This window comes from Microchirus variegatus, assembly GCF_963457635.1.
Source record: "Microchirus variegatus genome assembly, chromosome: 15".
NCBI lineage: Eukaryota > Metazoa > Chordata > Actinopteri > Pleuronectiformes > Soleidae > Microchirus > Microchirus variegatus.
This window is the reverse complement of record NC_139816.1, coordinates 1937665-1964399: the sequence shown is the minus strand read 5'-3', so window position 1 is coordinate 1964399 and position 26735 is coordinate 1937665. Positions and strand designations below refer to the sequence as shown.

The following is a 26735-nucleotide window of genomic DNA, read 5'->3' as shown; positions in this document are numbered from 1 at the left end:
TCTTCCTGGGCCGTGCCCGCGTCCACAGCCCGTCCCTCCCGGTGATTGGACCGACGTGGTCCCGTAAAAGGAGTCAAACGTGTCCATTGTACGCGTGAGCTGTCCGTCAAAAAGTGCACCGAGTGACGCCGCAGGGCCTGCGCACGACTTCTGCGCCGCGATTGGCCGTCGGAGCTGTCACTCACGGCTAATCGCGAAAGTGATTGGCTCTCGCGGGAGCCAGTCAGGATCGCTGGCCTGTGATTGGTGCAGAGCTGGCTCCGGGGAGGGGGGGGGGCGGGGTCGGGGAGCTCTTCCGTTCGCAGCCAGGGCAGTGCACTGTTGGGTGGGAGGATCGTAGCGGTGACAGCGACGCGCGGAGACTCCCGACAAAACTGTCAGAAAAGCAGACAACTAACGGTGAGTGGAGCGCGAACACGACGGCCGTGTGTGCGTGTGTGTGCGTGGGGATGTGACGCGCGTGTCGTGGGTGTGTGCGGGGCGCGCGGGCCGCTGAAGTGAAGTGAAGTGACGGTGATTTTTGGATGAGTGATCCGAGCACGGTGATGCTGCCTTCACGTGCTCCTCGGAAACTCTTACTTTCTCTGGCAGCGCTGCGCAAAGTGCGCAGTCTCTGCGCTAAGTGCGCAGTCTCAGCGCAACACGCCCTTTTTGTTTCATTAGCTGTCAGTCAAAGCCGCGTCCGCCCTGAACGACGCGTCCACTGTGTCCACGATCACTTCCTCCCTGCGGTTGACCGTCAGTGCAGTGGATTCACGTGTAACGTAACACGGTGGTGTCCGTTTGTCCGACGACACGTTGAGGCAACGTGGAGTTGCACTGTCACAGCAGACAGAGGAAAGTTGTGTCAACGCTGTCTGTTACTGTCTCTGTCTGTTACTGTCTGTCTGTCTGTCTGTGTCTCTGTCTGTTACTGTCTCTGTCTGTCCTGTGTCTGTCTCTCTATGTGTCTGTATCTGTCTCCCTCTGTCTGTCTGTCTGTCTGTCTGTCTCTCTTGTGTTGTGACTCAGTCAGTATGATGGACAGAGCATCATGGCCCTTACTCATAGTTTCATAGTTTTAGCCTGTTGTACACTGATTTTACACTGATTCTACACGGATTACATTGTTTCTGCATTGATTTTACACTGTTTCTACACTAATTATACTGTTGCTACACTGGTTACACTGATTTTACACTGATTCTACACTGATTACACTGTTTCTACACTGATTAAATTGTTTCTACACTGATTCTACACGATTACATTGTTTCTACACTAATTTCACTGTTTCTACACTAATTACATTGTTTCAACACTGATTTTACACTGATTACATTGTTTCTACACTGATTCTACACTGTTTCTACACTAATTACACTGATTACACTGTTTCTACACTGATTACACTGAGTTTACACTGATGACATTGTTTCTAAATTGATTTTACACTGTTTCTACACTGATTGCACTGATTCTACACTGTTTTTACACTGATTACACTGTTTCTACACTGTTTCTACACTGTTTCTACACTGATTTACACAGATCTTCACTGTTTCTACACTGATTTTTACACCGTTTCTGCACTGTAGCCCTGCACCTTTGGTTGAGTTGTACTGTCACATGACATTTGTCCATCAGTGTCAGCAGCAGCAGCAGCAGCAGCAGCAGTGACCGATGATGGAGGGATTGAACTGTACAGAGTCACAGAGAAGTTTGATCAGTGACATCTCTCTTGTTGCTCAGTCACAAAGATCATCCTTCAGTTGTTCTCTCTTTATCATCCACACTGATAAACCACTCAGTGACCGACCTCACTACGTCCACCTGTGCACTGTTATATAGTCACACAGCAGTAACAGTGGAGTGTACTGGAATACTGGAGTACACAGTAGAGTGTACAGGAATACTGGAGTACACAGTAGAGTGTGCAGGAGTACTGGAGTACACAGTAGAGTGTACTAGAGTACAGGAGTACAATGTAGAGTGTACAGGAGTACTGAAGTACACAGTAGAGTGTGCAGGAGTACTGGAGTACACAGTAGAGTGTGCAGGAGTACTGGAGTACACAGTAGAGTGTACTAGAGTACAGGAGTACAATGTAGAGTGTACAGGAGTACTGAAGTACACAGTAGAGTGTGCAGGAGTGCTGGAGTACACAGTAGAGTGTGCTGGAGTACACAGTAGAGTGTACTAGAGTACAGGAGTACAATGTAGTGTACTGGAGTACACAGTAGAGTGTACAGGAGTACTGGAGTACACAGTAGAGTGTGCAGGATTACAGGAGTACACAGTAGAGTGTACAGGAGTACACAGTAGAGTACAGGAGTACACAGTAGTGTACAGGAGTACACAGTAGAGTACAGGAGTACACAGTAGAGTGTACATGAGTACAGGAGTACACAGTTATGTGTACTGGAGTACACAGTAGAGTGTACAGGAGTACACAGTAGAGTACTGGAGTACACAGTAGAGTGTACAGGAGTACACAGTAGCTCGTAGTAGTACTGACCTCTGCTCAGACCTGAATGTTCACAATAATCCAACTATAAAAAGATACAATCCTGGATCTGGAGCGTAATCAGATTCACTCTCAGTTCAGCTGGTCATTCAGTAACAGAACTCATAATCATAGTAAATGGTGAATGAACCTGTGAGACCATGTCTATATCTTTATATAAGCACAGTATCACTGTTGTCCAGTCATCATGACTTAGATCATGTATGTTGTTAATATGTTATATAAGATTATCCTCCAGCCTTTAATGATGCTGACACACTGTAATTTGACCTGATTATCTCCTATTATATCACTGTGAAAATCCCTCAAAAAAATATCTGGATCCCCCTTTTTTTTTTTCCATCATCTTACAGAGAAAACGCTGATATAAATAGGAATCACATCAGAGAGGATTGTACTGCACCTCTCTCTCTCTTTCTCTCTCTCTTCTGTCCAGATTACAGCTCCAATCCTCCACAGCCAGATTACTGAGAGGGAAGTTAGAGGTGGAACTGATCTAAGGCCCAGAATTCATTATGACCTGATCCAGTCACTGCCATAAAATGTCCCGCTGCTGTAACATGCTGCCACAGTGACACTTATTACCACTCAGTCTTCTTCTTCTTCTTCTGCTGCTGTAATGAACAGCTCACACATTCCTGTGTGTTTCTAACGCAGTGTTTCCTCTACAGCTGAGTGTCTGCAGAGAGAGAGAACACACACCTGTGATTGACAGATGAAACCAGAGGCTCTTATTGTGAAGGATGTGCGAAGCAGATCAGTCAGTGTGTGTTTGTCTCAGCTCTATTATATTAATAATAATAATAATAATAATAATAATAATAATAATAATAGTGCTGTCAAACGATTAAAATATTTAATCGCGATTAATCGCATTAATGTCATAGTTAACTCGCGATAATTTGCACATTTTTATCTATTCTAAATGTCCCTTGATTTCTTTTTGTACCATTATTTTCCCTAATTTTAATAAAATTTAATGACTAGAAGCACTCGGAGAGCGCAGACCTCCGCCAGAGCAGCTCAGCTCCCCACAAAATAGCGATACGAAATAGTGACGGCGTCTACGGATCACGGCCAAAATCCCATCACTTGTTTCGGATCCCATTGCTGACATTTCCTGAAAAAACTTCTGCCAAATCCGTCTGCAATTTTTCGAGTTATCTTGCTCACAGTCAGACAAACAAACGCCGGGGAAAACATATACTTCCTGACGGAGGTCAATAATAAAAATAATAATTAGAGCTGAAACGATGAATTGATGAATCAATTATTAATCGATTACTAAATTAATCGCCAACTATTTTGACAATCGTTAATCGGTTTGAAGCTTTTTTCATTATTAAAACAAGATTTCTGATTGTTTTAGCTTCTTAAATGTGAATATTTTCTTGGTTTCTTTGCTCCACGTAACAAAGAAATCATTAAAACTGAATCATTTTGGTTTGTGAACAAAACAAAGACGTTCAAGAACATCGTCATCATCATTTGAGTGTTTACAACCGTGCAGCAGGGCTGACAGTGGATTTACCTGCAGATGCCACAGGGCTTTAAGCATCATCACCGTCACATGTGAAGCAGACCGTTACAGTCATTACATTAGAGCTGCAACTAACGATTATTTTCGTAATCGCTTAATCGGTCGATTATTTTCACGACGAATCGATGAATCGTTTGGTCCTTAAATGTCAGATAATGTTAAAAAAACGCTGATCGGTGTTTGTCAAAGCTGGAAATGATGATGTTCTCAAACATCTTGTTTTGTTCACAAACCAAAATGATTCTGTTTTATTGGTTTCTTTGTTACGTGGAGCAAAGAAACGTACATCGAAGCTTACATCCTTCACATTTTGCAGGATTGTTTAGTGGGTGAATATCTCCAGGCGTTTTTTTCGTTTTGTCCAAAAACTATTTTTTTGGGAATTTTTCGTGATTTTTTACGCGGTTTTTTTTGCGGGGAAATGTGAGAAATGTGTAAACGGCACTTTACGAGCTTGTCAACGCGATAACTTGACAAATATTCGACATATTGATGTCAAACTGGCACTGCCCACGCCTCTTACAAGTATCTTGGACAAGTTTGAAGATGGGTGACCTTGACCTACTTTCCAAGGTCACAGCTGCACTTGAAACTTGAAAAATAGCCAAAAACTGGCACTTTTCAACCTTGTCAACGCGATAACTTGACAAATATTTATTGTATTGCTGCCAAACTGGCACTGTGGATGCCTCTTACAAGCATCTTGGACAAGTTTGAAGATGGGTGACCTTGACCTACTTTTCAAGGTCACCGCTGCACACCACATGTCCAAAGTGGCCTTCATTGCCTATGCAAACTTTGCTTTAAAATTGGCATAAAAATGTGGGCGCATGGGTAGTCGTCGACTATCATTTTCAAATCGATTACCAAATTTGTTGGCGATTAATTTAGTAAACGATTAATAATCGATTCATCGATTAATCGTTTCAGCTCTACATTACATGCTGTTCTTGTTCTTCACACTCCATCAGGACTAAATCGAGGCACTGACACAAGTTGATATGACTTTATTTTCTTACTGTTTTTAAATGAAAATAATTATTCACTTTAATTTTACATTTTTGTATCTAAATAAACTAAAGCCACAGGTGTGAGCTCTCAAATACTTTTTGAATTGTGTTCTTATATCTGCTGCAGAGGCTGAGAAATCACTCATTTAGTCGACGTTGAAGCTCAGGTTTTAGAGACGGTTTTTTCCAGGCGCTTCAGGCCTTAATGGGTTAATGGAAACTCTTCAAGTTTTACAACTCAAAATGAACGGTGACACTGAACCAGAGTTCTTGGCTTTTGGTCAAACAGTTAGGATTAAACGGCTCTGCTCTTGTATAACGTATGTGGAAAAGAGTTTGCAACATGAGCCGCCAGATTGAAGTGAATCCAAAGAGCTGCAGTGGGCTCTTCTGATGCTCTGCACAGATCGTCAGGAGACGTGAGGGATTTCTTTAGCTTATGTGAACGAGCCTAGAAATAAATAAATAAATATATTTCCAGTAAAATCCAATTTTACTGGAAACACAGTATATCAATTTTCTCCTCTGCATGTAAACACGCTAGGGATGCACCGATCCACCTTTTTTCGCTTCCGATCCGATCCTGATTCCTGACTTTAGATAGCTGCCGATACTCCGATACTATTCCGATATGGATGCTCTGTTTGCTTTAATGTTATTATCATCATTGTTATTACCATTTTGATTATAAGGCTTTAATAAACTCCTTCATACAGGTATGATATGTATGACAGTATGATATGTGGATTTCACCGGACATTTTGGCCGGTAATATTTTTTTTCGCCGGCCAAATTCACGCGACAACGGCCAAAAATCGGCATATTATACCGGCTGACGTGAACCCTGGCTTGGAGGAGTGTGGTTTTCACTGTTTTTATGCCGCTGTCAGAACTGTTCTCCTCAGCGAGCAGGCGTTTTAAAACATCGGCTGCAGGTTGCGGAGCTGAACTTCCTGGTTAACACCTGGTTCAATCGTGCTCGCCTGCTAGCTGGCTGTAAACTGTGGAATGGATTTCCTGAACGGAGTCGTGCATCATTACGCCTCGGTTCAGGAAACCCATTCCACTTTTTGCAGCCAGCTAACAGAGAAGTCAGGGAATTACTTGTGGAGACATTTCAGCAGACACACACACACACAGATGGATCGGAAATTTTCGATACAACTGTACAGATTTCCGATCCGTCAATTATGTCTGTATCGGAACCCGATACCGATACTGGATCGGATCGGCCCCATCCCTAATACACGCACTCAGCTAGTTGCCCAATTGTCTGTCTGAGACTACAGCCTTAGTCTGATTCAACATAATCTGATTAGTGAGGTCACAGTAGATGCAGTGTCAGATTACGTTATTATTATTATTATTATTAGTAGTAGTAACTAGGGCTGTAAAGTCAAAGTCGACTGGTCGACTAATTGGTTGACACGCTCTGGCTCGACCATAATTGTGATTGGTCGACTAAATTTTTTTTTTTTTCATTTCTTTTTTTTATGGTGAATTTCATTAGGAGGAAAGTACCACATGCTAATAGGGCTGTTTTACAGCACCCGTGCTTCACAGGTAACAGTCTGTCTTTAGAGAACACCCCCCTTGTTTTCCACTACTTTGGTTTAGTCCAGCCCAGTGGGTTGTTGTCACTCCGTGGCTCAGCGGAGCGATAGACACCGATTAGCGTTGCCATTAATTAGACGTGAATTTTGAGCTTTGCAAACTTTGCAAGCAACAGTTTGCTTTTCACAGCTCTACTACAAACATGACATATCATTTAAAAACGCTAAGCTAAGGTTGCTCCGTCCGTTTTGAGTATGAACATATCAGAATTATTAGCATATTTCAATGTTTTAGTCTAATAATCGTTGATTGGTTTTATAACTGCAGGCGCACCTGTGCGCAGCAGCGTCCCGCGGTCTATTTGTGTCACAGCCGCGAAGCTGCGCTGTTCAGTCTCGCTCTGTATTCCTCAACAGTTATTGTGCTGATATTACTAGTTATTGTCGGATATCACGGGCTATGATATTGCGCAGATGAACGTAATGCAAAACGCTGTAAGGAGGCGTCAGACTCTGTTCAACTCCAGCCGCGGCTGCGGGTCTTTTCAAAATAAAAGAGCCGCAGCCGCAAAGTACCCCCCCGTCGATTAGTCGATTTTTGGTCGAAATTTCAGGGCTTTAGTCGACCAAGAGTTTCTTTGGTTGATCGCAGCCCTAGTAGTAACGTATAGAGATATGTACTGTGTAAATGCCGGATGGGCGGAGTCTGACGTTGCGTGACAGCGGCAGATTGAATGATGGAAATGATGGAGGGATGGAGGCCAGAAGAGAGAGAGAGAGAGAGAGAGAGAGGAAGAATGTGATGGCACAGATTAATAATCCTCCCTCGTAACAGCAGCATCTGGATCAGTGCAGCAGAGCGAGCGGAGGGACGAATATGGTGTAGACGTGTCCGTGTAAAGACGTTAAACTACGGTTAAGTGTTTTTGTTGTTTTCACCCCTTCACTCAGGAGTAAAAATACAATCTTCAGTGTATTGACTGTGTTGAAACCGGAGACTTTTATCCTCAGCTGATCGTAGAGTTACGATCATTAACCACCAAGCAGGAAGTGAGTGCAGGGAAGTGCATCGTCACTATTATCAACAGTCTCTGCTGCTGCTGCTGCTTATATAAATGACGTTTGTGGTTCTATAAACACGTCATCACTGACTCGTCTAAACTTATAACTTGATACAATCGTCCCCCATTTTTCCTTTCACCCCAACCTGTCTAGGCAGATGGCTGTCCATCTTTGAGCCTGCTTCTGTAACAGATATCTTCTTCCTGTTAAGAGGGATTTTTTTTTCTTCGCTCCGCTGATGTTTAATCATTAGTTTTGTTGTTGTTTATTGATCGTGTTTGCATGATACAGCTTCCTCACAATAAGGTACCATAAAGTGATCAGTGTGATATCATATATACTCTTGAAAGTGCATTATTGCACAATTTTTTCTCGATTAGTCGACCAATCGGATCATATTTAAATTGAATGTATAACATACAGTTTATTGCAACTGCTCTTATAACAATCATTAGCTTCAAGTGTTTAAGGTATATGCTAACTAAAAATGAAGACAATTAAGATGATAGTTCATTAAACCTTTAATGAAATATGCTCGTAGCAACAAACATAAAGTGCAGACAGCTGAGTAAACCGATCAGGCGCTGTTATGACGTTACAGGAAACGCGTGAAATGTGTGTGCTAAGGCTAATCGTCATCGCTAATGTCAACGTTTACAGCGATCAATATGAGTAAGTCGTAAGTTAGCGCTCTGTTTACGCTAACGTTAGCAGCTAGCTAGCCAGTTAGCTTGCCGAGATGACGGCTCCTCTTCATCGTCGGCGTCGGCGGCGGCCACAACGCGCTTCCTTCCAGAGAGGCCGACGCGGCAGTTTTGAGAGAGAAAATAGCGACGCGTCAACTATTAAATTAGTTGTTGACATAATGGTGGCAGCGCTAGTTGCCTTCTCACGAGTGATGTGAATCTTTGGGTGGCTCACGATTCCATTCCGATTCTTAGGGTCACGATTAAATTCATACGATTCTCGATTCAAAAATTTATACAATGCAAATTATGGCATCAAAACAATAGAGTTTGTATAAGATAATTGTGATAATGTGAAAAAGTTAACATTTATTCATTCAAAACAAATAAAAACTTACTTACTGTACAACAAAAAATAACTTGCATGAATAAAAGCTTAGGCTAGCTGCCTTTTTCTCTCAGAAGTTACAAAAATAAACTGTACACAAATAACACAAACTGGTGTTTTGTGTGGTTTTTCAAAAATAGAAATTTAAATCGATTTTTTTGAAGTTTATGAATCGATTCAGAACCGTGGATGATTAGAATCACGATTTCCCCCACCCTAGATGACCTCACACTGTCATCTTTAAAGTGTGTGTGTGTGTGTGTGAGATACCATATGTATCTTAGTTTGCTTGTCTTTTTATTCGATGCACAAAGCACAGCAGTAAATGAAGTGTTCAAGTGTTCAAATGATTTTCTGTCCAAAACAGCTGATCGCTGCACTCTCACAGTTTCAGTTTAGAGTTACTATGTTCAGTCATTTTCATGTGATACTTGTAACTCAGTGTAATATTTGACGGTGTTAGAGGACGAGGTGACCTCGTCAGGAATGTGAAGCATGTTCACGTCATGCTCAGGTTCATCAGTGCTGCAGTGGACGTCCTCTGGCATGTCCTCGCCCTGGACAAGTGTGTGTCCACCGTCGCTGTTTGTTTTGGGATTAGATTTTGACCTTTGTGTGTCTGTCGGTGTGTGTCTGTGTGTGTGTGTGTGTGTGTGTGTGTGTGTGTGTGTGTGTGTGTGTGTGTGCGACTGAGCGTCTCTGCTGCCTGGCATTCCATTGCGATTTGTAAAGCTCCGTTGTGCAACAATAGGGCATAGTTCCCAAAGAATGAGTGTCTATTGTGTATTTGGGTTAGTGAGTGAGTGAGTGTGTGTGTGTGTGTGTGTGTGTGTGTGTAGGCGACGTACAGGGAATTCATTCAGGAACAGAGGAGCGTGTCCTCTGCTGAAGACGTGGAGGATGAGGAGGAGGAGCAGAGATGATGATTATTTTCATAATCGATTAATCGTTTGGTCCATAAAATGTCAGAAAACGTTAAAAAAATGTCGATGACGATGCGTCTTGTCTTGTCCACAAACCAAAATGATTCAGTTTTAAGTATTTATTTGTCATGTGGGGCAAAGAAACGAAGAATATATTCACATTTAAGAAGCTACAACATGCGTAAGTCTTGTTTAAATCTGGAAAAAAAGCTTCAAAATATCAAAATAGTAATAATCGATGAATTGAGTAATTGTTTCAGGTTTTAACAGGACACTAATGAGATACAGGATACTTCTACAACATAGTGAACCACGTTTTACACACACACACACACACACACACACACACACACACACACACACACACACACACACACACACACACACACACACACACACCGCACAGTAAAACACTAGCCCTTTCACTTAGCCTTCAAACAGGCCCACTGTGAGTGGACGTGAAAGCACCAGGACACACACACACACACACACACACACACACACACACACACACACACACACACACACACTCATTAGCATTTGGCGTAAGTGTGACCCTGTGAGTAGAGTCCAACATCACTCGACTCTGGCTGCAGAGGAATGAGCCAAGGGTTCGAGCAGGAAGAGGAAGAGAAGGAGAATTAAAGGCAGTAACATTACAGACATCAACTGACACCAACAACACAACACACTCCCCCCCCCCCCCACACACACACACACACACGCACAGACAGACAGACACAGTGTCAGCACTCTGACAGTTACATGGGAAAGCCCTTACAGACCTGCAGCCTTTGCATTATTCATGGAAACGATGCTTTACGTGTGGTTGAGTTGTGCAATAAGAGCTTTTACAGCTTACATAACCAGCCTGTGTGTAAAGGTACAGGCACATAATATGTTTTATATAGTAGTTCATATATGCTAAATTCACATTATACCCCTATGTCTGAGCCATGGATGAACACACACATACACACACACACTGTGTGGATGCATGCATTGTGTTTCTGTGGAAGTGTACATTCAGTCAGATCTTATTTTCCCATGGTTGGCTGTAATGTGATCCTCTCTGTGGTGTCAGGTGTCGTTGTGCAGCCTCTTGGATGTAACTACTGATGATGTCATAGTTACCCATTTACATCAAGCGTGTGTGTGTGTGTGTGTGTGTGTGTCAGTCAGTAAATACAGTTAGATGGAGCTCACTCGTGTGGCAGAATTGTACATTTCTGAAATATTCTGAAATATTTAGGTATATGACAGAAAGTCGGTAGATTTGTCTCTAGTTGCTTTTAAAAAAAAAACCAAAAAAAACAAAGTCACCAGGGTCGATAACGTCGCTATTGGCATGAACTGTAAACAAATTGGCTCTGGTTCGGTTCATTCAGTCTCGGACTTTTAAAAAAAAAAAAAAAGTATCTCGAAATTACTTGAAATTTACCATCATAATAGTCAGCATCGCCCTGAACAAGAATCTGTTGAAAATATTTGCAAATCTCTTAAGAAATATTTTTAATGAATTTTTGAAAATCATGAAATGATCCATTTGCCCTGATGCACTTTAACAGTGAGCTGACTTTCTTCAAAAAACATTAGGCACATTCGCGTTGTGCCTAAAATGACGGATAAAAATAGACTGTCAAATCTGTCAATATGACGGACAGCCTTAAAGTCTAGTGTAACCGCTGATGTGAACCTGCCAACAACAGCCTCCTTCCTCACACAACAATGTGTGTGTTTGTTTAAGTAAATAACTGAGCAAAGTTTACACAGAGTTCATCAGCACATCACTTCCTGTCTGCCTGCCTGCAGCGTTTACTGTTGTTTGACCTGTCGTGGTGCTCGTATGGCACAGGTTCCTTTACGGCCTCTATCAGACAGAACACCTCAGTTCATTCATTAAGATGATTTAGCTTCTGTCTTATCTGCATCACCAACAGTCAGTGTAGGCAAACTCCTCACAAAGCTCCAGACTCTGCTGTGCAGGCTGCAGCATGGTACAGTCCTGTTCTTATCTGTTCTAACGCTGAGTGCTAATGGAAGTGAGCTGTGTCATCCGCCACTTATTGATCAGTGTACTCTAGAGCCCTGATCTAAAGTAATAATTGCTAATATTAGTAGCAGCAACAATTATTATTTAATGCAGTCTGCGTCATTGACTCAAGTTTTCATTTTCTTTGCAAGGAAAAGGTCCAGAGCAAAGTGAGCCCTCCACGTTTATACCTGAGCAACTCCCCTTTTGCATTCCTCCAATAGGCAAAGAGCTCGACACAATACACAATACACAATACACAAAAGGACCTGGTATTCTGTGATGGGCAGTTGTAGCTCACATCACAGTAATAAACCAGATGTTCAGTGTTGGTGTAAGTAGAGTGTCATCTGCATAATGTGAGATAATTGTTTGGGCAGAATCTTGTTGACTAAACAGAAGCATTTTGTTGGCTGCTAAACATGTCGTACACCGACTGTTACGCCTCCAGATACTCATGACAACAATTGTCATGAATATTTTCTCTAGATACTTTACATTTTGTTGCCGCGTTCTTTAACTTTGACAGATAAGCGAGTGCAGTCGTATCATGGAAATACAGGAAACGTCCATTAAAGTGAAAACACTCACTACTCACACTCTCACACACACTGAATGATAGTGGATTGCTGCACCTGTACGCCTCCTGAGACTAATTATAACACACACACACACACAGCACTCCCTGAGGCGTTAGGCCACGCCCTATGAGTGAGTTTGACCTTCAACCCCTGACGTAAACACCGAGTGATTTAATCAAAGGCCGACTCGTCTTACATGTGTCATTGTGGTGATATTTGAATATTATTGACAGTAAATGTCTTCATCAGAAGGTCCGTGACCTTTAAAACTGACATAAAAATATACGAGTCTGCTAACACACAGCTATAAACACAACCTTACCCCTATATTTTTACAATACTGATGGAGATTATTGACCATCATATACACAGGTTCCTTGTCTGAAATACTACTGATGTCATGGGCGCAGTGGAGCTGCTGCTGCTGCTGATGATTTACATATGGTTTGACTTCCAAAGTCTCCATAGATAATAATACACATTTAAATGCTGGAAAACGCTGCTCTGTACTCTTTTCTTTGGTGTGAAGCTGCTGATGTTGCTGTGCTTTTACTTTGAAAAAGGTCCAGTGTTGTGTGTTTGTGCTGCAGAGCCGCAGCAGTGAAGTGAGGCGCACGGACGGCAGCATTGGATGGTTTTTAATTGGCAAAGATCGTAAAAACGATCAAAAGTACAATCAGATTGCAGCATTTTGACACAATGGAACCGTGTTATTTATTAACAGCATTGAAACAAACATTATTTCATATTGCATGTTGCTGTCGGTTTATTAAGTAAAGGTTTGTCTTATCTTATCCCTGTCCTTTAAACCTAACCTCCATGTCCTCTTGCAGGTCTGTGGTGTGTGAGTGAAGCGTAAAAGAAGAACCCAGAACCAGTGTGTGTCTGTGTCACTGTGCTGTGACTCAGTGTTGTGATTGTGGCTCGACAAGAATGTCAGTGATACCATCTCCCTCAGATTAGTGTGACGGCAGCTGCACACACACACACACACACACTGGTTTTCAGTGACTTCAGAGGACATTACATTGACTGAAGTCATTCTTGACAGATACAGTTACAACTAGAAAAGCACTCGGAGAGCGCAGACCTCCGCCAAGGCAGCTCAGTGCCTACAAAATACACCATGCTGGCGCGCCTGGGTCGAGTGTCGTTACCGGCGATAACGTCTATTAGGGGTGGGGGGGGGAAATTGATTCACCTAGGAATCGCGATTCTAATCGTCCACGATTCTGAATCGATTCATAAACTTCAAAAATCTATTTTTTGAAATTTTGAAGTTTCTATTTTGAAAAACCACACAAAACACCAGTTTGTGTTATTTGTGTACAGTTAATTTTTGTGTAACTTCTGGGAGAAAAGGGCAGCTAGCTTAAGCTTTTATTTCTGCACGTTATTTCTTTGTAAGTAAGTTAGTAAATGTTACAATGCTTTTGTCTTAAGTTTGTGTGATCACATTATCACATACAAACTCTATTGTTTTGATGCCGTAATTTGCTTTAACACACTATGAATTGTATCAATTTTTGAATCGAGAATCGGAATCGAATCGTGAGCCACCCAAAGATTTGCATCGTCTAGCGTCTATGGATCACGCCAAAAATGTAATCACTTGTTCCTGGTCCCATTGCGGACATTTCCTGAAAATTTCATCTAAATCCGTCAGTGACTTTTCGAGCTATGTTGCTAACAGACAGACGGACAAACTCCGGCGAACACATAATAATAATCAGCTCAGAGGCTGCTACAGCTAACTCCTGCTAATAACATTAGCGCTTTGGTGGATGTGCCCCCTCTGCTGGTGTGAGCTGTGACTGCACCATATGTGAGTGTCGTTGTCGCTTCATTCATTCGTTCCTGAATAACTGCGAGTTAAAGGGACACTGTGTAGTATTTATGGGTTTATATAACCCAAAATCCACTTTTTTATACATATTATGTGCTCCTGCATTGTCTAGTCGCTGTATAATAGTTTTTGTTTCATTTTCGTAGTGTTTCAAAAGGTCATGTAAAATAACCCGGTCGCGGGCCGCTGTTGCATAGCCACGACGCCATGTTTCTACGGGAGCAGAGGAGCAGTTCGTTGTTGTAAATTTCAGCCTCTCCTGTAGATGTCACTGTAAACTACTTACTTCACCTTTAAACGTTCATAAATGTTGACATAAGAAGAGTAAATCTTTGTAAGTGGAGTCATTTTTATGACGTGACACGTGGAAAAAACGAGGGCCCGGAGGATTTGATTTAGAGGCTGTGAGCAGGTATCGGATGACATGGACTCACAGAGGCCGGTTCATGCTGTGTGTGTGTGTGTGTGTGTGTGTGTTCTTGTACTTGCGGCATACTGTGAACCAGTGAGGGTTTTTAACCAACAAAGTGAGGTCATTTTTACGGAGTGAGGACATTTTGGCCGGTCCTCACTTTGTTTTCATTGAAATCACTTCCTTACATTGCTATAACATGCTATACTCAATTTGTCAAAAAATAAATAATTTCAAATTTGGGGCGACATAGTACAGTATGATGTTTTTTTCAAATTTTGTACCAAAAATTTTGGGTAAATTTTTTTTTCAAATTTTGGGAATTTTTTTTTTCAATTTTTGGGATTTTTTTTTTTCAAATTTTGGGAAAATTTTTTCTTAAAATTTTGGGTTGTTTTTTTTTTCAAATTTTGGACAACACAGTATAATATGACGTTTTTGTCAAATTTTGGAACAACATTTTTTGTCATAGATTTTTTCAAATTTTGGACGTATGACGTTTTTGTCAAATTTTGAACCAAAAATTTTTGGTCAATTTTTTTTTAATTTGGTCGACACAGTATAGTATGACATTTTTGTCAAGTTTTGGACCAAAAAAAAAAGTTTTCCAGTCCTTTTTGCTCTGGGGCTCCACCTGCAGACATGTTATGGTACTGCATCCAGTAGTTCTTTGTAGATGTCATTCATGAAGTAGATATTTGTAATTGTGTTGATTTATAAAGTGGAAACGCTGGTCCTCACTTTGTCAGCAACCCAGTCCTCAGTATGCAGCAAGTACAAGAATATGTGTGTGTGTGTGTGTGTGTGTGTTCAGGGGACATGACCTAGTGAGCCGAGACACAACTAGTACAAGCTAGTTACTTTTACTCCAACCAGTGCTCGCTCAACTGGTTAAGCAAGTTGAGGAGGCCAAACTATTTCCTGCAGAGTTTTCAAACTAATCAGACTCTGAAGAGTCTCTGAATCATCTGACACCAAAGCAGAAGTTTGACAGCTTCAAAAGGGGAAATACTGAAATACACACAGTGTAAATAAAGCAGTGTGTGATCAGTGTGTTTCCTGCCACGCTGACGTCAAAGACAGAGGACGACTCTGTCTCGCAAGGTGATGTCAATGAATCCACATTATGTTCAGATGGTGATCATTATGATCATTAATCATAAGCAGTTATTTCAGGAGCTTTAGTAACAACACAGTGTAAACTGGAGATGTAGATGGAGATATGACAACCAGGAGTGTGAGGGAAAACACTGCAGTGAAGCCACAGATGATGAAGAGATACTGGAAACAACAAAGCCTTAAAGCAGACCTGGACCAGAAGTTCCTATTAACGCTGTTTTTTAAGTGTGTATCTGCGTCATTACCTTGTTTATGAAGCCCTGAAGGTTCTAAACAAACAGTTCAGTCACTGCTGAGAACACTGTGTTTTATTGTAATCTCAGGCTCAGCGAGATCTCTGAAAAAAACCCGGTCCGGTTACGTAAACATCGGTTCTCCTGAACAGCAGATCCTCCTGCTCCGGGCACTAGTCCGGGCACATCCGGTTGCGTACATTGAACCGCAGAAGAAGAATAACGTCCGTTGTGGAGGTGTTTCACGAGCGACAGTGTCTTCTGACTCTGGGTCTGACTCCGGGTCAAAGGTCGTCAAAGGGACTGAGGCGGGGAGTCGTGAAGAAGCTATTTTTAAACACTGTTAAAACAGTGTTTTGATAATGAGGAGCAGTGCATCCACCGTTCCAGAGGGGGGAGCTGTGCTTCTGAGAGCGGGTGTGCTGATTATGTCACTTCCGGGTACTGGCCAATCACAAGACTCTGTCTTCTGGGGGTGAGATTTATGTCTGAAATATCGCGGCTGGGCAACATCGTCAGAAAAGAGGATTTCTATCGGCTCGTTTACAGCAACTAGGAGGTTTTTGAGCATAAAAACAAGTTAATGTATGTAAGTAGACCTCCATAACTAACATATATGTGCAACAGGACCACTCTATGTGAGCTTTAATCACTAAACCAAAACCAGTTCTTGAACCAGCTCTTCAGAAATGATGTTCTGTCTCCTAAGGACCAGGCTTTGGTCTCCATGAGGACGACTGGTCCTGACAAGCTCAGTATTTATGACAGAAACACACACACACACACACACGAGTGAGAGAGTGAGGAAATGTCCCACCTCTCTTAGAAAGTGACATCAGAGGTGAGCTCATGTCCACACTCGGCTCGCTCTCATGGTACAGCCTCATGTGTCTGTGATTACAACTGTAATTAAAACCTCTGCAGTGATGGATGAAAGCTGTGCACAGACCACTTTACACTGTCGTCATTATAACATCACTGTGTTCTACCAGAGCACCAAGAAATCACAAGTTATTATCATTGATTGTTTAAAGCAGGCTGGCAGCATCAGTCGATTGTTGTTCAAAGTTATTACGTGACTCCCGATTGTTAAAATGAGTCTCTAAAGTTAACGCTAAACTTTAAAAAACAGAGGCACACACGCAGTACACAGGTACGCTAACGTTGTTTGTTAGCGCTGCTCTTTTCCTTTAATAAACAGACCGCTGCAGTTCCACTGTAGGCTAATGCTAACCAGCGCTAAAAGGAGCTAACTGGTAAACGGTGCCAGGACTCCGGTGTCGCGGCACGTAAACATGACGTCATGCGCGGCGTCTTTTTTCGGTCAGTCGTCATGGAAACGTGTGGTGCGTTAACGTGCGTTAGTGCGCGTTAGCCTTTTGCAAAGCACTCGTTAAACGAAAAGGTAATTTCTTCTTCTTCTTCTTTTCTGACAGTTAACTGTCATTAATTACACTTATTTCTTATTGTCAAATGCTTTTATTTTGAAATTACTTTTATATTATTGCAAATATTCCCGTGGAATATCATTATACAGTATAATTTTAAGCTCTTATAGTCCACTTGTTACTTTGGTGGTTACATCATGACGAGTAGTTATACTGTTACAAAAAATAAAATTAAAAAAATAAAATTTTATTTAAAACTTTGGTGGAGATTTGAGATTTATTTCAATTCAACCTGCTTATTGACTCAGTGTAACGTAAAGAGGTTTGTGTTTCCTCTCATTATCATAGGTAATAAAGTCAGGTTATGAAAGTGCCTGAGGTTATTGGTGCAGCCTTGTTGTCCTTGGACAGAGATCAGCTTCACATTCACTGCACATGGATCCTCAGTGGAGGCAGAGCAGCGTTCACACTCTGCTGTTTCAGCAGCAGTTTTAGCAGCAGTTTCAGCAGCAGTTTCAGCAGAAGTTTTAGCAGCAATTTCAGCAGCAGTTTCAGCAGCAGTTTCAGCAGCAACAGGAGTTTCAGCAGCAGTTTCAGCAGGAGCAGCAGCAGTTTTAGCAGCAGTTGCAGCAGTTTCAGCAGCAGTTTCAGCCGGAGTTTCAGCAGGAGTTTCAGCAGCTTTAGCAGCAGTTTTAGCAGCAGTTTCAGCAGCAGTTTCAGCAGCAGTTTTAGCAGCAGTTTCAGTAGCAGTTTCAGCAGGAGTTTCAGCAGCTTTAGCAGCAGTTTCAGCAGCAGTTTCAGCAGCAGTTTCAGCAGCAGTTTCAGCAGCTTTAGCAGCAGTTTCAGCAGCAGTTTCAGCAGCAGCAGGAGTTGTTTTTGAACATGACCAGGATTAATATCAGACTTTGTGTGACGCAGAATTACCCTCTGACTTTTCTTTGACGTTGTTAGCCGTCACACACCAGGGGGAGTCTTTTCAGACGTCTGAGATAATTATAGCAGCAGTTGATGCTGCAGTGCCTTGCTCAGCGGCACAGTCAGGAGCTGTTCAAGCAGCTCTATCTGCTCCACATTCACTATGTTTCTCTTTTGGTTTCTGAATGTGAGCTGAGAAATGATTAACAGAGATTAAACATGTGATCATTAACAGCTCAGTCAGTCAGAGTCTATATTGTTATTTAATGTTTAACCAGAGAAGATGAGATCACACAGATTCACATAAAGGAATAAAAGGACGTCCTGAGTTCATGGTTCAGGATACATTTTTATTATTTAGATTTTATTTAGAATATAACGAGCACAACTTGATCTTCTGTAACACGACAACACAACTGACAGGAGGAGACGACGTTTTAGAGGTAGATTTAGATGAGTAATAATGTAGTGATAACAGCGTGTGCTGCAGATCTCATCTCTACTTTCTCTTTCGACCTGTGATTTATTGTGAGGCTCAAACTTAGTAAAAGACTGTAGAGTATAAGTCAGAGGTTTCAAACTGGCGGCCCGGGGTCCACATGTGGCCCCCAAGTCAATTACATGCGGCCTCCCACTTAATATCATGTTATAATGAAAACATGGGCCACGACCGTCTTTTAAACACAGTGTGTGTTTGCGAGCAATGTTATTATAACAGTAATAATAAGACATTTAGTCATAATTATTCCATCATTAAATGTATCATATACAACATTCAATTATATATATAAATACACTTTAGCAGCGGCTGAAACGGCTCCTGGCACAAATTTTAATGACAGTTGTCCACACTAATATTTATGGTATTTAAAATAAATGTCTGTTTTTGATATTAATACATTAATGTTGCATCATAAATAGTATTATTATACATATATATATATATATATATATATATATATATATATATATATATATATATATATATATATATATATATATATATATATATATATATGTGTGTGTGTATATATATATATATATATATATATATATATATATATATACATACATATATACTCTGTGCCTTTTTTGTTCCCTTACAATGATGTGTGTGTGGAAGCAGATTAACACCAGGCTTAACCTTCACCTCTGCTCTTTTGTTGGCAGGTGGAGGACACACACGCACACGCACACACACACACACACACACACACACACACACACACACACACACACACACACACACACACACACACACACACACACAATAGTCGTTTTCCGTGGATTTCCTTCCTTTGTTGAGTTCAGATCATGTTCAAGTGGCCTCACCACACTTAAAACAGGAGCTCGACCCAAACCCATCCCACTGCAGAAGCAGAAGCAGCCTAATGAAAAGCTTCTGCTGCTGTGGTCATGTGGTCATGTGGTCATGTGGGGGGGGGGGGGGGGGGTTGGGGGGGTGGACGGGCTGAAGGACCTTACAACTGTGTGTTTTTCAGCCTCTTCCATGGCTGCTGTTGGTGTCAGTGCTGAGATCAGTTGGTGTTAGAGGTCGACCTCCAGTTGGTACGGGTGGCATTGATCACCACGCTAACTGTGCAGCTGGCACGGATGACGCACACACACACACACACACACACACACACACACACACACACACACACACACACAGAGTGATGGTGTGGGGTTAAATATGGAAAGCTGCGTGCAGCGTGGTTTGGTGGTGAAGTCCTTCCTGTCGTGCAGACACACCCTGGTCTCTGCACTGCAGTCTGATACACTGAATACACCTATACTTACACATATATATACTTTATGTATTTCCCTCTACAGAAAGTGCACGTCATTTCTGGTTATTATAAGATTATAATTCAGTATAATCTAGTTTTAGGATCATTTAGTTGTCATTTTATGTCATTTTCTGACTGATTAAGGACTTGATAGTGTGTTAGCTGACGCTGTGCACATGTGACTGAGTGATTAATCATTTGATTGGCTTACGGCTCACAGCCTGTTACCAGGTTATCTCAATGACCGGTGCAGTTAGAGAGAGAGAGAGAGAGAGAAAATACTGTTTTTGATTCAACCACAGCAGAGAAAAGCAGGTTTTTCTTCCACTTACATACATTATAATATTCAGATAGTACAATATATGGTTTGCTTGTGCTATGTTTATATACACACCGAATAAGATGCAGGTGTGACACATTGTGTTTTGTCCATAAACCACAGATTATAACGTTTACTGTCATCCAGAAGCAAAGAAACTAAATCGCTTTTCACATTGAAGAAGCTGAGAATCATTTCCATTAAAAAAACAACTCAAACTTGATTATTATTAATATAATAATAATATGAATACAGCCGTCTGTATACATCATTGCAGCCCTGCACTCACTGTGTGTGACCAGAGGCGTTGTAGGTGACTGGATAAAACAGCAGGTGGTGCTGTGGAGTTGTGATTTCATTTTGACTTTAACTGGTCATCAGGAAATGTTGTTTTTGAGAATAATAACATTTAATAACTGAGACACAATTCAGTCTCGTTTTAAAAGAAGAACAAAGACACATATATGAGACTATACTGTAGGTTTATATCTATTATTTGTCCCGTGTATTTGCACAGATACTGTAAACATTAGGGCTGATTTGGAGTATTTGTGATTGTAAAAAGACATGAAACGTGCAGGAGCACAGCTGGATATTAGCACCTTATTATCTCAGACACAGACGTGAGAAGCTGCTGTTACTGTTTGTGCTGCAGCAGATAATCTGACATCATGACTCTGCTGCTGCTAAACTGGATTCATAGATGACTTTTTGGATGATTGAATGTGTGTGTGTGTGTGTGTGTTGTACTTGCGGCATACTGAGGACCAGTGAGGGTTTTTAACCAACAGTGAGGACATTTTGGCTGGTCCTCACTTTGTTTTCATTGAAATCACTTCCTTAGAATGCGATAACATGCTATACCCAATTTGTCAAATAAAAAAAAAATCAAATTTTGGACGTTTTTGTCAAATATTGGACCAAAAATGTTGGGTCACAATTTTTTTTTTTCAAATTTTGGACCAAAATTTATTTCTTCCAATTTTGGACGTATGACATTTTTGTCAAATTTTGGACCAAAAATTTTGGGTCAATTTTTTTCTTCAAATTTTGGACCAACATTTTTTTTTCAAATTATTTTTCAACTTTTGGATGACATAGTATAGTATGACGTTTTTTTCAAATTTTGGACCTAAAATTTTGGGTCCAAATTTTTTTTTCAAATTTTGGACGTATGACATTTTTGTCAAATTTTGGACCACATTTTTTTTCTTCAATTTTTTTTCCAACTTTTGGATGACATAGTATAGTATGACGTTTTTGACAAATTTTGGACAAAAAATTTTGGGTCAAATTTTTTTTTTCAAATTTTGGACGTAAGACGTTTTTGTCAAAATTTGGACGACATAGTATAGTATAGTATGACGTTTTTCTCAAATTTTGGACCAAAAAATGTTGGTCAAACATTGGTGGACATAGTATAGTATGACGTTTTTGTAAAATTTTGGACCAAAAATTAAAAAAAAAAAAATAGAAAAAGTTTTCCAGCCCTTTTTGCTCTGGGGCTCCACCGGCAGTCATTTTATGGTACTGCAACCAGTAGTTCTTTATAGATGTCATTTATGAAGTAGATATTTGTAATTGTGTTGATTTATAAAGTGGAAAATGCTGGTCCTCACTTTGTCAGCAACCCAGTCCTCAGTATGCAGCAAGTACAAGAATGTGTGTGTGTGTGATTCCATCTGAAACTCTGCCCCCCTGTGGTACATAGTGATGTTCACTAAAGTGAATCCTCCTGATGTTTTCCATGTGCAGTCATGGCGGAGTTAGACCTGAATCTGGGCGACGCGCTGACGGACGCCCCTCAGACGGGACCGGAGAGCCGCGTGGAGCGGGACTTTGTGGCTCAGTTGGAGGCGGAGGCTTTTGACGACCAGGTCGGCGAGACGGTGGGGAAGACGGACTACATCCCCCTGCTGGACAACGACGATCCCAGAGCAGGTGAGACGTGATGTGACGCGATGTATTACTCTGCATGAGGAGCGCAGAAAGACGCAACATAAGGTCCAGTGTGTGAGCGTTAGTGACATCTAATGGTGAGAGCGCAGATTGCAGTATGTGGGGAATTTACCAGAACGCTTGTCTTTCTTCTTCACTCATGTTTGTCACTTCATGCTTCTGTAGACATTTAAAGCTACAAAGACCAGACTGCTGCTGCGGAGTGTATTTATTTTGAGCAATAAAATATCTTTTCAGGCTGCATTCATTGACTTGCTTTTCCAAAACATATCAGAGTAACTTAGTGTGAGTTTATTGGAGCCTTTTTGCTGAAAACAGACCTGGAAATGACGACTCATTCTTAACATCAGCTCCAGAATGACTCACATTTTGAATGAATACATTCTCTGAGAGTCTCTCAGTCTCAGTGCTTCCGCAGTAAATGTAGGAGAAACGACTAATCGGAAGGGGGGGGTGGTGTTTTGCTAAGTTTGCGTTCCACTTTGTATTTTTTTTTACTGTCATCTACTTTTGAAAAATGCTGCCACACTGCTGATGTCTTTGACATGGACGTGACAGGAGGACTGAGACTGTACCCTCACACGAAAAGCTCAAAATCCACGTCTAATTAATGGCAGCGCTAATCTGTCTGTCTCACGTTAGCCACGGAGCGACAACAGCCCACTGGGCTGGACTAAACCAAAATAGTGGAAAACAAGGGGGGTGTTCTCTGAAGACAGGCTGTTACCTGTGAAACGCGGGTGCTCTAAAACACCCCTATTAGACTTGGTACTTTCCTCCCAATGATATTCACCATAAAACAAAGTAAAAAAAAAAAAAAAAAAAAAAATTAGTCAACCAATCACAATTTTGGTCGAGCCAGAGCGTGTCGACCAATTAGTCGACCAGTCGACTTTGACTTTACAGCCCTGGAAAACTCACATCACCTCATATAAACCAGATCAGAATAACAGTGAACTGGGGCTTGACTCAGCTGTTGGTTCAGACACAGTCACACACTGTGTTTGTGTGTGTGTGTGTGTGTGTGTGTGTGTGTGTGTGTGTGTGGTCACTTGTCAACAACAGCCGGCTGCAGGAGCGGCTGTGGGCGGAGTTATCAGCGGTCAGCTGTGTACAGCAGCAGGAGTGGACAGTCTCTGTCAGCACCTGAGATCTGAACTGTGCTTAGGTTAAGGTCAGGGTTAGTCATTAACTGGTTAGGGTTAAGGTTAGTGATAACTCTTTGATTAGTCTGGTTAAAAGTCACTCAGAAGAATAGCTGTGTGTGTGTGTTCTTGTACTTGCAGCATACTGAGGACCAGTGAGGGTTTTTTAACCAACAAAGTGAGGTCATTTTTACGAAGTGGGGACATTTTGGCCGGTCCTCACTTTGTTTTCATTCAAATCACTTCCTTAGGTCGTAAACATGCAATTTTGGACGACATAGTATAGTATGACTTTTTTGTAAAATTTTGGACCAAAAATGTTGGGTCACAATTTTTTTTTCAAATTTTGGACCAAATTTTTTTTTTTCAAATTTTGGACCAAATTTTTTTTTTCAAATTATTTTTCAACTTTTGGATGACATAGTATAGTATGACGTTTTTGACAAATTTTGGACCAAAAATTTTTGGTCAACTTTTTTTTTTCAAATTTTGGACGTATGGCGTTTTTGTCAAATTTTGGACCAAAAAATGTTGGGTCACAATTTTTTTTTTCAAATTTCGGACCAAATTTTTTTTCTTACAATTTTGGACGTATGACATTTTCGTCAGATTTTGGACCAAAAATTTTGGGTCAATTTTTTTTTTCAAATTTTGGACCAAATTGTTTTTCTTTCAATTTTGGACAAATAACATTTTGTCAAACTTTGGACCAAAAATTTTGGGTCAATTTTTTTTTCAAATTTTGGACCAAATTTTTTTTTTCAAATTTTTTTTCAACTTTTGGATGACATAGTATAGTATGACGTTTTTGACAAATTTTGGACCAAAAATTTTTGGTCCAATTTTTTTTCTTCAAATTTTGGACGTATGGCGTTTTTGTCAAATTTTGGACCAAAAAATGTTGGTCAAACATTTTTTTTAATTTTGGTGGACATAGTATTGTATGACGTTTTTGTCAAATTGTGGACCAAAAATGTTGGGTCACAATTTTTTTTTTCAAATTTTGGACCAAATTTTTTTTCTTACAATTTTGGACGTATGACATTTTCGTCAAATTTTGGACCAAAAATTCTGGGTCAATTTTTTTTTTCAAATTTTGGACCAAATTTTTTTTCTTTCAATTTTGGACGAATGACATTTTGTCAAACTTTGGACCAAAAATTTTGGGTCAAATTTTTTTTCAAATTTTGGACCACATTTTTTTTTTCAAATTATTTTTCAACTTTTGGATGACATAGTATAGTATGACGTTTTTGACAAATTTTGGACCAAAAATTTTGGGTCAATTTTTTTTTTCAAATTTTGGACCAAATTGTTTTTCTTTCAATTTTGGACAAATAACATTTTGTCAAACTTTGGACCAAAAATTTTGGGTCAAATTTTTTTTCAAATTTTGGACCAAATTTTTTTTTTCAAATTATTTTTCAACTTTTGGATGACATAGTATAGTATGACGTTTTTGACAAATTTTGGACCAAAAATTTTTGGTCCAATTTTTTTTCTTCAAATTTTGGACGTATGGCGTTTTTGTCAAATTTTGGACCAAAAAATGTTGGTCAAACATTTTTTTTAATTTTGGTGGACATAGTATTGTATGACGTTTTTGTCAAATTGTGGACCAAAAATGTTGGGTCACAATTTTTTTTTTCAAATTTTGGACCAAATTTTTTTTCTTTCAATTTTGGACGAATGACATTTTGTCAAACTTTGGACCAAAAATTTTGGGTCAAATTTTTTTTCAAATTTTGGACCACATTTTTTTTTTCAAATTATTTTTCAACTTTTGGATGACATAGTATAGTATGACGTTTTTGACAAATTTTGGACCAAAAATTTTTGTATAATTTTTTAATTTTGGTGGACAGTATTGTATGACGTTTTTGTCAAATTCTGTACCAAAAAAAATATTAAAAGTTTTCCAGCCCTTTTTGCTCTGGGGCTCCACCTGCGGACATTTTATGGTACTGCACCCAGTAGTTTTTTTTATAGATGTCATTCATGAAGTAGATATTTGTTATTGTGTTGATTTATAAAGTGGAAATGCTGGTCCTCACTTTGCCAGCACTTTTACCCGGTCCTCAGTATGAAGTAAGTACAAGAATGTGTGTGTGTGTGTGTGTGCGTTCTTGTACTTGCGGCATACTGAGGAGCAGTGAGGGTTTTTAACCAAGAAAGTGGTTAAATTATTTTTACAAAGTGAGGACATTTTGTCACAAAAAGTGTGTGAAACGCCAGGGCTGGTCCTCAGTATGCAGCAAGTACAAGAATGTGTCTGTGTGTGTGTGTGTGTGAGAGATAAACTCTTCAGTCAGCATGAAAATAAATTTTTCATTGGTCCGTTGTGTGTGTGCATTTGTGACTGCTCAGTGCTGCCCCCTGTCTGCCATCTGCCATCATCAGCTCTCATTTCAACAACACATCAGTGCGTCACAGTCATTTCTATTTTAACACAGACGTTTGTCATGTTTCGTTTTTTCTGTATCTCGTCAAGCCATTAGCACGCAAATGGATATTGGATAGTAATGCGTGTGTGTGTGTGTGTGTGTGTGTGTGTGTGTGTGTGTGTGCAGACACGGGTACTTCAGCGTTGGAGAATGGAGAGCAGGAAGCTCATGGGGCACAAAAGCCTGGTAAGACACATCCCACAATTCCCTTTGCCGTCAGTCGGTCTACGAAGGCTTTCCTTGTCTTCCCATCATCATCATCATCATCATGTCCTTTACTTTGTTTTTGTTGTCTTATTGCTCTTCAGTGTGTGTGTGTGTGTGTGTGTGTGTACACTCTCATGATTTCACAACAGGATGTGAGCTGAGCTCCTCTTATTGCTCTCCATTATTCTTTCAAGTTGCTCTTCAGACCACGCTGCTCTCATAATTCATGAAATACAATCGTCTGCTGGAGGAAGGGTCTTTGTGTGTGTGTGTGGAGTTTCAATATTCTGTGTGTGCGTGCGTGTGTGTGAGTGGACACTAGGTTAACGCACGTTAACGCGTGTCGCGTTTCCACGACGACTGACCGGAAAAAGACGTGCTGACGTCATGTTTGTGTGCCGTTTACCAGTTAGCTCCGTTAGCTGCGTTAGCTCCTTTAGCGCGCCGACAGTGGAACTGGTTATTAAAGGAAAAGAGCAGCGCTAACAAATAACCAGCGTACCTGTGTAACTGCGTATGTGTGCCTCTGTTTTTAAAGTTTAGCGTTACTTTAGAGCATTGGTTCTCAAAGTGCGGCCCGGGGGCCAACGGCGGCCCGCAGAAGCATTTCTGGCGGCCCCGCAATGAATTACAGTTGATAGTTTTAATCCAGGAGCGGCTAAGCTTGTTAAATG

At 40.7% G+C, this 26735-nt stretch overlaps 1 protein-coding gene across 1 annotated transcript in view; it reads left to right on the top strand.

Moving 5' to 3' along the window:
* The first annotated feature begins 333 nt into the window (after nucleotides 1-333).
* Nucleotides 334-26735, top strand: part of LOC310937203 (uncharacterized protein) — a 72075-nt gene continuing 45673 nt past the window's right edge. The window contains exons 1-3 of the mRNA XM_083901424.1: nucleotides 334-399; nucleotides 22062-22247; nucleotides 25981-26040. Of these exons, the coding sequence (XP_083757550.1) occupies nucleotides 22064-22247; nucleotides 25981-26040 (244 nt within the window). The 5' untranslated portion in view covers nucleotides 334-399; nucleotides 22062-22063. The remainder of the gene's footprint in view (nucleotides 400-22061; nucleotides 22248-25980; nucleotides 26041-26735) is intronic.